At 33.4% G+C, this 13308-nt stretch overlaps 1 protein-coding gene across 4 annotated transcripts in view; it reads right to left on the minus strand.

Moving 5' to 3' along the window:
* The window catches only part of LOC116844734, a 214224-nt gene that overhangs the window by 83188 nt on the left and 117728 nt on the right, over positions 1-13308 (minus strand). The window contains exon 1 of one of the 4 annotated variants that reach the window (XM_032816686.1): positions 12328-12756. The exons of the other annotated variants lie outside the window; for them this stretch is intronic. Coding sequence (XP_032672577.1) covers positions 12328-12472 — 145 coding nt within the window. The 5' untranslated portion in view covers positions 12473-12756. Of the gene's footprint in view, positions 1-12327; positions 12757-13308 lie in introns of those variants that run through there. 4 annotated transcript variants of the gene reach the window in all.

Genomic DNA, 13308 nt, shown 5'->3' on the forward strand with positions numbered 1-13308 from the left:
TAATTTTATATAAATAAAACAAGGTACGAAATCATTTTTAATGGTACAAAATACTACACAATAAATACTGAAAAATGCAATAAATTTGATTTGATTTTACTGATTTAATTATTAATAATCCAAGCAGAAAACTTTATTCTTGAAGCTGAGGTCAAAGTTGAGGTTATTTTAAAGGGTCGGCAGAAATATTTTTGATGGTACAAATTGGTACAAATTCTGAAACGACAAAATCTACTATTTGTTTCGTTTTTTTAACAATTTTTATTTTGCTGACTTTATATTAAGTCAGTAGGATCACGATTTCTATTAAAGGATACAGAATACAAAATTGTTTTTAATGGTACAAAATTACATTAATCGTGCAGTATTTTGTATTATCAAAAATGATTTTGTACCTCGTTTTATTTAAAAAAATATTGTGGTCCTGCTGACTTAGTATAAAGAAAACAAAATAAAAACTGGTAAAAACGGACAGAAAACGATAGATTTAAATCTATCATTATAGTACAAAATCAATACTATCATTTTTATGGTACAAAATAGTACAAAATAAACATTAAAAAATAGGTCCCATTCGATTCTGCTCATTTGGTCCTGCTAGCTTGAGAGAGGTGAAAAAAGTTTATATTTCCAAGAATTCGAGAAACGTAAAGTCGTATCGGTTTAAATATATTTGCATTATCGAAACGTTGTAATTTTATTATATATAAATATAATTTTAAATTAAATGTATCCCGAGATATTTCATATTACACAAAACATTATACATTATTACATATATATAATTTGTATTCTTTTTAATAATAGATTCTTTCTTTTTCTTCATATTGAATTTAATATTGATATTTTTCTCTTAACAGAAAAGTTATATAAGAAATCATATTTCTAGTTAACTTTATATATTTTTTTCTTCAAGAGAACAGTTCCTACCACGAAAATATCATATTTGTACAAAATAGTATCTTCTGATTCTGAGCTTTATTTGTTCGATATGAATAATATATCTAACGTAAACGTGAGATGAAATTCGGATAGGAACCTTTAGCGTTAAATGTACAGTGTTGTGAGTATAAGTTAAAATGCGTAATTTGCGTAATAATGGAATAATGCGGAGGAAATATTATTTCGAAATGTGTGTTGGAAAAATCGGGTCTCGTTGTCTTATTTACTTTTTATATACTGATTAAGAAAAAAATATACAATATTTTTTTAATATCATACACATTTTCATACAAGTCTAATCTTTAGATGAAAGAAAGAAAATATTTTATCCTTATATATATATTTATATATTAAAAAGTTATTAAGACATGAGCAAACTCATGCAAATTTGACTATCTATCTTATACATGGGATTAGTTGTCACATATATTTTATGTGAAAGAAACAAAACAAATTATTTTTGTTTTAAGATTTTAAATATTTTATTAAACTTAGTGATGTCTTATAGTCAGGCAAAATATGTACAATCATTGAATTGATAATTGAAAAGATAATAGTCCTTATAAACTTTGTAATAATAATAATAATAACTTTAAGACTATAACTCTGTTTATCGGACCTGATGCAAACTCACTATTGTGATATGTATAACATAATACATAATTGCGTATGCTTCTATGTTTTTACATAAGTCACGTAGTATAGCTACGTGACAGCTACGCGTGATAACTAATAACCCGGATCATCTTAATCTAGAGGATTATTTAAGGAATAAAAGAGTTTATATTTATAAATTATGTTGCGCAGTAACTGTTAATTAAATGCATACATACACACACATAGGAAAAATTAGCTAAACTCATAAAATTTCTTACAAATAAAAAGAGATAAAGAGATAAAGAGACATAAAAAGAGATTGCGAGCAGAAATTTCAAAACCAACGAATCGATACAAATATAGACAAAAAAACTTTACTCATCGTGTTTAATTTTGAAAAAATGTTTGTAAATATCACTTGTTATGTTTCTATAATAAGCTATTTTATATACCCAATAACATGATATAAACAACCTATATTTCAGAGAAGAATATGCTGCTCCATTTATTACGTGAGGTATAAGTTTTGTGACAACTGACCCGTATGACTTCTAAACCCGGCCGCGGCTCCTATTTTCTTCAACACATTGCCTTTTAGGTATCGAAGAACAGCAACTTCACAGACCACATACGGTATTATATTTTGTACGCGGGACATTCAGACAGGAGCATCTCAATATAAAATTTTAAAGCGCTCTTTTATCGGATCGATACATGGCTTCTTTTCTTTGAGCTAAAACACGGTAACCACATGCAACTCCACCATCTGCGTAGTGTTTAAATCCCGTCATATCTTCTCGGCAAAAGCTTTCGTCGTGTCTAGCATCATGAGAGACTTGCTCGCAAATTTTTAAGTCGACGTCTTGCGCAAGCTTTCCTTTCCATCCGTGCGATTTTACGATGTGATAAGCTAAATTTCTATCCGACGTGCTTTTACCTCGCGCTGCGGTTTAATTCTTGAAAGATGGTACTCTCTTGAAAGATGGTACTCTCTTAAAAGACCGAACGATACCTTCTCCTCCTCCTTCTTTCTCCTGCCCGATATCACAAAATAATAATAAATATAATAATAAATAAAATAATTTATTTACTCTTAAGTAAGTAAGAAAGTTTAAATAAGATTCATCTTGGTAGAAATTTAATGCAACTTTTTAGCAGCTACTGGTCAGTAATGTTAACTTTTGTCTAATTACTGAAGAGCAGAACTTTTTAGAATTTTAATCAAGATGTAATAGTTTTCCTATAGTTACTGCGCATAAAAGATAAACAAAATCTGAATCCACTTACTGAACGTAAACAAGACAATAAATAGACAAAAAACTATTCACTTGAATAATAATTAAGTTTGTTTCACTTGTTGTCCACTTATTATTCATTCAATTTTGAACTTGTTTTTACAATACAAATAAATAGATTTTAAATATATTCATAATAAACGTTATAATACGCGCACACTATAAAAAAACTGGACTAATATTACTGATACTATATCTTGGAAAAAATCGGCTTACATATTATATAGTAAAATATTTCAACCACTGTAAATTAAATTCTATTAGATACTTGTTCAGTTTTTATGCAGTGTTTACAATTAATGGAGAATGGATTAATACTACACGGAAAAAATATATATAACTAAAAATATTTAGTTATGAGCAGTATAGTTGCATCACTTAGTTATTTTTGTATGATAGCAATGTATATGGCTGATATCATTCAGATATTTTATTACATCAACCAAATCAATTTAGTTGCGTGTGATCTGGTTCTTGCAATCTGAAATCGGTTTGAGGTGACGTTTACCATGGATATACTTTGATTGGTAATCAGATATCATCACTGCTGCAACATCAGTAACTCAGCAATTTATTCTGTGATTGCAGCACTCACATAATTAGTTGTTCCGTATTTTGCTATTGAATTTGGTTAACACAATCAAATTTATATGCCGCTCAACTATACTATCTTTTCCGCGTAGACAATCTCTGGACAAATATCTACGCAAACTGCATACATTATTTTCTGCACACAAGATCCAGAGAAACGTTATATTTCTTGGTGACGCAGAAAAGAATTATCAGTATATATTAAAAATATTAAGATAAATATTAGTATAATATAAAAATATTAGTATAATAACAAGCATATATAGAGTAAATATCAATATTAACATGCTTTAAATAATAATATAACTAATAAAATAACAGATTCTTTTATAAAAATAATATTTTCGTAAATGCATAAGACAAGCGCACTCAGATTTTTACATGAATGACTTAAAAAAGAGAAAAGAAACGAGTGAAATAAATAATTCGCCATTAATTACTTTAATTGCTTTTGCAAATTTGCTCTTCTCGAATGCATTTGGTATAAAGTACGGTTCTTGCGTCGATTACTTCCCTGCGATTGCCTACATCTCTTAAACATCGGGTTTTATGCATTCCAACGTAATCGATTTCTAGACTCAGTTAGATAAAGGCTGCATGGTTCTTATCGAGAATAACCGTGCACGCGAGTAAGGTCAAAATCTATTCACTCCATTTGCGGCTTATTTTCCGAATAAGGAGTTAACATATAACTACTTTGAGTTACCGTTGCTCGAAGTTTCTATTAAAATGTAGGATATTGATGGTCTTACGTCATTCCTCTCAACTGCGAAAAATAGGAGCGAAAAGTAAAGGAATGTTGAAACAAGTTAAAAATTTTTATTTTGAGCTTCTATTCAGACAGACTATTTCTTGATAAAACTGCTGTTTAAGGGACCTTCCTCCAATAATTTTGATCTTGGGATATATTATAGAAGTTACCTAAGTAGTTTTCAAAAGATTTTAGTTCCTTATTTATTAATAAATTATTAACAAAAAGGTTTTATAAATAGAGTATACACAGAAGAAAAATATTCTATTTGGAGAATATCTTTATTATTGACATTTTAAAAATAAGATAAATTATAAAATGCGATTATATTATACGGCGTTAAACGAAGATAAATTAATATTTGGTCAAGATGAATATAATCAAATTAACATAATTATTTTCTCATACATAACCAACAATTTTGATATTCTTACTTGATATACTTTTCTGAGTGTACATTAAGAAATAAAAACGATGTACATGCGCGGTATTTCTTAATGAGATATTTCAGTGAAAATTTTTCAACAAGGGCTAGCCATGTACAAAGATATATAAGTTGGGTCAGGTCAGATCAGGTTAGGTTAGCTTTTTTGGGGAAAGATGTAGTGAGAAAAGCTATGTTCCTCCCTTACGCATATACGTGTACTGTTTACCATTTTTAATGTACACTGTGTCGGAAAAATATGCTTTATTTATGAAATTTCTCTTGTAAATAATTTTGTAATAAACAGTAAGCGATGACTAAGATCTCTTGAATGCTACTTAAAAGAATGTTCTTGATAATATAGACAAGGTTATCGGAGGTGAATGCCTTATCTAGCAGTTTTACCTATTTCTTCTATATATCTTGATTCCGGTACAAATTAATGCATACTTTATTTGGTAAACAACTAATATTGGAATAAGCCTATACTTAGTATTTTTTTACCAGTAATAATATCGCTGCTAAAATTGAAAAATTGCACAGTTGGATCCTCAATATTATCTTTAAATAATATGTTGAATGACAGGTTATAAATTAATCTAATTGATTCACTAGTCTAGATTATTGAAATGAATTTTATAACATAACAAAATTTTCTTTGTCGAGGATAATGTATAACAAGCCAATGTGAGAAAAAATAAAAAAAAAATGCAAGAGTATTTCAAAGGAGAGCCTTCTAACTTATTTTCGCGCATTATTTACAAAGCACAGCTGTGTGAAACGAATTCTTTGTTGAACGGACAAATTCATAGCATGTTTGTCCAGTTTTCTATTTACAAGCAGGCATTTTTCGTGTGCATTGTGAAATTTCGACTAATTGGTCGTCGCGGTTGCGCTGCTGAATTTCGAGAACTTCCTGAGACTCGCTGTTTCAGTGGCATCGTGTTTCCAAGAGTAGGAACGACGGCGGAAATCTACATCCACCTGTACCGAGTAAATCAGATCCTCGCCTGCTAGGCGTCTCTCCCTCTGCTCTGCTCTCGGCTGTCTGCTGCCCTACAGTTTCTCGGCAAACAATTTTGTAGCTTCTTGTTTCACTCGACTCGCCTCCACCTTTTCGCGTTGCTTCAGCTCTCTTCGTCTCGCGCGCGAGGTTGAAACATGCTCACGATAATCCCTTTTTTACTCGGGACATTCATCGTGTTGTTTACGTCGTCACTTTTTCTTCAAAAGAGACTATCTTTCCCGTTTCATCTCAAAAATAGTTTGTGTTGTTCGTATCTCGCGTAAAATGAACGGTATTTTTGCGCTCATAGCCGTGACTAATAGTGTAATACTACTAACACGTGACGTAAGTAGGATCGGTGAGTTATTCTGAAATAATTTTCAGCAGTAGAGTGTCAAATGAATATGCCGAGTTTTACTATTAATTACTAGTGTGGCAAACTTTTTATATCGCGCTGTCAGAAATTCTTATAACTCAAGTTACTGCAGTGTATTGCTTCGAAAGTATAATTTCAAAGAAGATTACTGCTCTGTGCATCCTGCGCAAGCGATCCTATTCACCGCGCTTTACGACGTATAAATTTAATTTTTATGTTAATTTTACTTCACACGTGGAGCTTAAATTGCCATAAATTTTCTAACTTAAGTAACGCGAATGAATGGTGTTCGAAATTAAAGAAGAAGTTTCCTGCGAAGGCTGATTATTATTTTATAATGTCCAACATCTCAAGGAGTCCTTCCGGAACAGCGTGCTCGAGTCTGAATTACCTCTCGCGAGGAGAACAGATTCCTTTGGGAGGTTAAAAAAATCTTCGACCTGATCGGCAATCGGCACAAAAAAAATTGAGTGAAACGCGGCGTAGCGTTGGTGCCAAAACGAAAGAGACTAGCGCACAATTAGTAAATATTCACGATATAAAAGTTGCGCGATTGAACACGAATCGACTAAATGTGTAGAAGTAGCAGCGATCTTTTATCAGTAGTTGTCCCGAGAAATATATTGTAAGTGTATTGCACCGTCATATGTTATAAATAATGCGATTTGAAGGAAATATTGGCATGCTATTCCAGGTATCCGCGAAAAAAGGATCGACACAGTGAAGTTAAATGCGTGCGGTTCTGTATGACGATCACGTATAAGGCTGCGATTGTTTGCAGGTTCAATTCCTATGGGCACTGCACCGGCCACGCGGAATCTATTTTTCCTGTTGCGGCTGTGCAGAAGTGAGATGCAACACGGCACGAGAATGCATGTCGGAATGACGAATCGGAAAACTTGCCACGTCTCAAGCAACCTTTGAAGCATTCCCTTTGGCCGAGCTATAATACTCGTATGTAAACTTTGTCAGTCCACAGCATCTAAAATAAATTTGTTCCGTGATACTTTCCTGAAATGCATTCCTTATGGGATATAAGCAACGATGCGCACGACACTATGATGTTTTACTTTTGACGTTTACAACAAACGATTCCGCTGTCTTCGAAGTAGGGTAATTTTGACTTTTACAACAAACGATTCCGCTGTCCTCGAAATAAGGTAATTAAACCTGCCAGGATAAACGTCCCTATACAACGAACAGAGAACGATAGTCCGTAGAATGAAATTTGGTTCTCTATGCATTTATTTTATAACAGATGAAATATTCAGAAAACGTCCGAAATTTATTCACGCGTGAATGAATTGCAATATGTGGGAAGATAAAAAAAAACGTTACAAGATTAGAGAAAATTCTATATTAATTTACATCATTAAGAAATTTTAAAAACATTTATTGCATTTATTTTTTCACAAGGGAAACCCATTAGTATACAAGCAGTGTTTACACGATTGTAGAGAATCTATAATGCATTATTGCACATGCATATTTAAATACGATATACATAGAAAAACGAATATAAGTCTAAAAAGAAAAGTATATTATACTTTTGTATAAAATGCTTATGTATACAACTTTATTTATTTAATTTATTATAAAATATTTATTATGCATATAATTATATATAAAGACTATGACTCATAAGTTATGTTGTACAATAGTTTATCAAATCATAAATTTTGTTATTAAATCATGCAAAATATCTATAATAATAATAGTAATAGTACAAATTAGCTCTACACATGCGATTAAGTGGTCGCTGTGCCTAATATTATGTTTATACAACAGAATATATGTGGAATAACGTAAGCTTCCTTAAATCTCTAGATGATACGTGTAAATTAATTCTTCTTAATAAATAAAGCTAACTTGTACGAGCATTAATTAATGTAAATGTAACAGTTGAATCAATAGTCAAAATTATGCTCACATTACTAAACGTTTTCCTTTAAATCGACGTCAAGTGTAACAAAACGAATAAAAATCACACGATTTTTGCGACTCGATTCATCTGCAGTAAAAAATCGCGATTACTCGCTGCTATGATAATGACTAGACACGATGAATCGACATATCTGCTTTGATGCAAATGGGTTAAGCGTGCTTGATACACACGTTGGAGGAGGTGAGGTGTGCAATGATCTCGGTAAAGCATGACGGATATAAGATATCTCTCGTGGTTACCGTCGTCTTGAATATCTAAGCGTGTCGCGTGAGTATCTCTGTCTGATGGAGACAAAAGTCGAAGTATTATTGCGCGCATAGCTTGCAATCGCTCACTCGAGTGTATTTCTCCGTCCGTTTCCGCGTATGCATATACGCGCACGTTCGTGCACATCTGAGAATACTATCACCTGTATATCCCCACAGTCCGGTGCCTAGTAGAGAATACCCTCGAAGAATTCCATTTTCCTCGGCTCCCAGTCACAAATTCCCCTGGATATTGTTTTCACGAAAACGAGAAAAGTAACGTGTGTCGGCCGCGTTTCCTCCGTCGTGGAATCGAAACCGCGATAACAGCGAAACGTCTTCATGTTTATGATCAAAAAGCACAATCCTGTAGACCGACCGCCATTTTAAAAGTAAGAGAAATTGCGATACATTGCTCTGGTGGAATCGATATTCGGTGTGAATTGGAAATGAGAACGTGGGATCGTACGACTGAGAGGAGGACGTGAGGGCAAGAAAAGGAAAAAGAAAAAAGGAAGGGAAAGAGCAAGTAAAACATTCATGGCAAAGTGTGCAGATGAAGAACTTAGTTTTTCTTCTTTACGAGCAATCACATTCCTCTCAGTCGATTACGTACAAGTTTCGAGTCAACTTTTGTACGTGTGACTTCTCCTCTACTTCCTCTTTTTCTCTGTCTTTGTCTTTCTCTGTATAACGTATGAATCTTGATAAGAATTTATGCGTCGCAGTGACGTAGTGAAATGTACGTAGCGATGTATAAGCAAGCTTTCGCTTAGGTTGCTCGTAATTTTGCTGCATCATCAATAACTTTCCCTGATAATATCTAATCGGCAGTCTCGCGCCGATTAAATCGACTTTCTATTAAAAGGAACGTCCTTCGTCCCTAAGGGGATCGTTGACATAAAATTGCACTCACACGGTACGCGCTCATTGAACTCATCGATCCGTAGTACTTCTGTCGCGCGTCTACCGTAAAGTGAGATCACTCGATGCGGGCCCTTTGTCGTGTAATCAAGTTAGCGTTTGTTTGTCACCGATGATCTAAAAAACGTATCGCGCACGAGACTCTGATTGTTCTGACAGTTCTTCTGTAAGACTCTTGTTTCCCTTCTAGTTCACTGTAGAGAGTTGTGTCGCTCCACGAATCTCCTTCCGTTTTTATTCGCTCGTCCTAGTTTCACTTCCCTTCCCTTTTTTTCATAATAATAGAGAACAGGAAAGCAGACTTCTAATGAACAGGTTAATGAGTCATTTTATTACGTTGGATATTTCTCTCGACCTGTGCATAAGAAACCTCACCGGATGTCTGGAATTGCTATAACGGCACACACTTTTAGCGCGATGATGTTTTTCCCTCGAGATTTATTACGCGAATCCGGAAGTTGGTTACAATGCTCGGCAAGACAGCACGCCAAACTATTCCTTTTGCTTTTTATCGGCCGGCAAAAAGCATTCCGTCGAGTGGCGGGCCATCAGGCAGATGTATTAGTATGAAAAAAGTAACAAGACGGAAAGGACGACGGCGATATGGCAGCGCATAACAAGTATAAGTGCATCATTTCACGCATCAAATTATTGAAAGTTCCTTTGAATGTACGCGAGACAGAAATGCGACAAAAGCGCGAGAGAAACATCGCAAAACATAAATATGCGAATAAATAAACTTTCCCTAATGTTTAATTGATAATGCACGATGAGTTATCAAAGTCAGAGTATCCGACACTGTTCTCTATAAAAGGTCCTCAATCGATAGCGAGGTTTATCATTTACGATGATCATTTTGCGGATTTTACGTCTCCCCTCCGCCATCGTAAACGTCGCACGTACGAGCCAGATTTATTATCACCCAAAATTCTAACGGCTCTCACCGATACGAAACACATTCCGCCGACGGTCACTCACCTATACAATCGCCTTTAAAACCTGTCCTGACAAAACGGTAATAGCGGTGGTCATTTTATGCTTCAATTTAATTGCTTCTGTTAGCAAAGAGAGTAATATCGCGCATGTTTGCGCCGGCACATTTATACCGGTTTACGAAGATAACTGACTGTAAACTCAAATATCGCATGCAACTGCACGAGTGATACTTTAACGTGCATCAAACTCAAACGAAAGTCTTAAGAAATGGTTATGCGTGTTCTTATTACTTTTATAGAATAGTAAAGTTAACATTTAAATTCGCTATTTATTATTGGATGAGAAAAAGCTAGTATATATCTTATATTATCTATACATTATCTACAGCTGATATTCAACACTTATTAAGATTCTATTAAGATTCGCCGTGACTATTCGCTATTGATTTATAACTCTCAAGAGAGTAAAAAAACGCATGCCCTAAATTCCTACACTGTAAAAATGATGTGTTAAATTTAATACATTTACATTTCATGTGTTTCAAATCATCTACTCTCATTTATGTGTAAATTTAACACAAAACAAATGTGTTAAAAAATAACACGCATAATATGGAAAAAATTAACACAAGAATTTAATATTTGAATACTGTTAGGAATCACAGATTGTGTTAAATTGACATATTTAATATGTCAAACATAGATTATGTCAATTTAACATTTTTATTTTATCACAAAACCATAGATTAATACTTCTCTTAAATGTTAAAGTTTTATTTTAGTTAATTTAATATTACACATATGTCAATTTAACATTTTTATTTTATCACAAAACCATAGATTAATACTTCTCTTAAATGTTAAAGTTTTATTTTAGTTAATTTAATATTACACATATGTCAATTTAACATTTTTATTTTATCACAAAACCATAGATTAATACTTCTCTTAAATGTTAAAGTTTTATTTTAGTTAATTTAATATTACACATATGTCAATTTAACATTTTTATTTTATCACAAAACCATAGATTAATACTTCTCTTAAATGTTAAAGTTTTATTTTAGTTAATTTAATATTACACATATGTCAATTTAACATAAACTGTGATTCCTGACGATATTCAAGTGTTAAATTCTTGTGTTAATTTTTTACATATTATGCATGTTACTTTTTATTACATTTGTTTTGTATTAAATTTACACATAAATGAGAGTGAATGATTTGGGACACATGAAATGTTAAATTTAACACATCAGTTTTTACAGTACAAAGTATGTCGAAATAAAAAGATATATCTAAAAAATGACACTTGTAATCGATTAAGCACATCTATAAAATACTTCAAACACTTTCATTTTCCTCCAACAATCCACAAATAACCGTAAAAATAACGTGACAAAATAATGAGGAACGTGAGTTAGAAAAGAAGATTACACATGTTACGTTAATTTTACGACTACTTATTGATTGTTGAAACAAAAGGGAAATAATATTATTTTGGAGATGCGTTTAATTATGATTACAAGTGTAATTTTTTGGATATATTTTTTTATTTTGATGTATTTTGTAGGGATTATGCATTTCCTCGCTTCTAACGTCATTAATCAACAGCTCGCGGCCAAGACTCTTAAAACATATTACATTACATGAAATAATATTATTCATACGTGTAATATACAGTCCCCTTTGATACAGAATCCCAAGAAATCCTGTAGAAAATATTGACACGTGACTCTTTTAGTTTTTACAGAATAACACAAAATCAAAATTAAAATCTGCTATCTATTATTGAACAAGAAAGAGGCAAATATATCTTACATTATTTATAGCTGACATTCAATAGTTATTAAAGCATATTAAAGCACAATATTATTTATACGTGGTACACACTTCCCTTTTTAATAAAGAACCCTGAAAAATCTAGGAGAGACTTCGCGCCAGGTCCAGCGAAATTATTTAAACTAATCAAATTTTATTCCGCAGCCTCATGACTGCAACAGATCAATATTTCAGCGGCCGGCCAGTTCTCGCGAAGTTACAAAAGTAATATCGACTGAGAATTTATATGGTGCCGTGTAATAAGAATAACGTCGGTTCTTCGGAACAACGATATTTCCTTGGACGATATTTCCTCTCGCGATATTTTCCTTGAGTGTCGAACACGACTCTCCTCGCCCAATCACAATTCCCCGGGCTTTCTCCCTTTATCAACGCAGTGCATTGCCAGCAGCGCACCGGTCAGTCCTTCACTCTGTGAGCGTTTCACGGTGCGGTCTGTCACTAAATCACTTACTAAATAAATCTTTCCTGCATTCGCGGCCGGGTACACGACACGATGAAAGTACAGCAGCGACACGTGAACAGCGCGAATTTATGACTAGATGATACATGTATCCCGGTATCTCGTCTTCAACAAGAGGTCCATTCATGCGCCGCATACTTTTTGCGATTTCCGAGAGCCCTGCGAAATATGTTACTTTTAACACTAACCGTAAGAGATACGACGCGACCTATTACGCTAATTTCAACGAAGGTTTCAACATGTATATCTCATCACCTGGTATCTGAATGTTTCGTATAAAATTTTTAACATTCATCATAACACTCTTGGGAAGTCCACTCTTTCATCTCTCTGAAATGTTATTTGTCATATAAGATATAATTTTTTAGGGGTCGTGTTGATTTACTGATGACTAATGAACATATATATATATATATAGATATATACGATATTCACTCGATTGGTCGGTTGTTTCGGGATCGTAAGCGTAGATCCAAGTCTCATCTCCAGTGATAATGCATTTTGTCTTGTCAATGTAGTCGGAAAGCATTGCTTCACACACTTCAACGCGGCGCCTTTTTTCCAAAAAATTCAATGATTTTGGTACCAGTCGAGATTTGACGCGTTTGAGAGCCAACACATCCTTCAAAATGGAATTGACCGAGCCTTTTGATATGCCAATCTCATCAGAAATGTCTCTAATGGTTAAACGACGGTTTTCCAACACCAAATCTTTAATTTTTTGGACGTGAGCTTCGTCGGTTGCGGTTGATGGTCGCCCAGAACGCTCCTCGTCTTCAACACGTTCTCGACCTTCATGGAAGTCTTTGTACCACTTGTAAACATTTTTTTTCGACATAACCTTATCGCCAAAGGCATTCTGCAGCATCCGCAACGATTCTGCAGCAGAAATTTGATTCCGCAAACAAAATTTAATACAAATTCTTTGCTCAACAAATGTAGACATGGCAAAAAACGAGAAATTCACTTTTA

The sequence above is a fragment of the Odontomachus brunneus genome, unplaced genomic scaffold (genome assembly GCF_010583005.1).
Source record: "Odontomachus brunneus isolate Ranch 3 - 2012 unplaced genomic scaffold, Obru_v1 Obru_scaffold_045, whole genome shotgun sequence".
In the NCBI taxonomy this organism is placed as follows: domain Eukaryota; kingdom Metazoa; phylum Arthropoda; class Insecta; order Hymenoptera; family Formicidae; genus Odontomachus; species Odontomachus brunneus.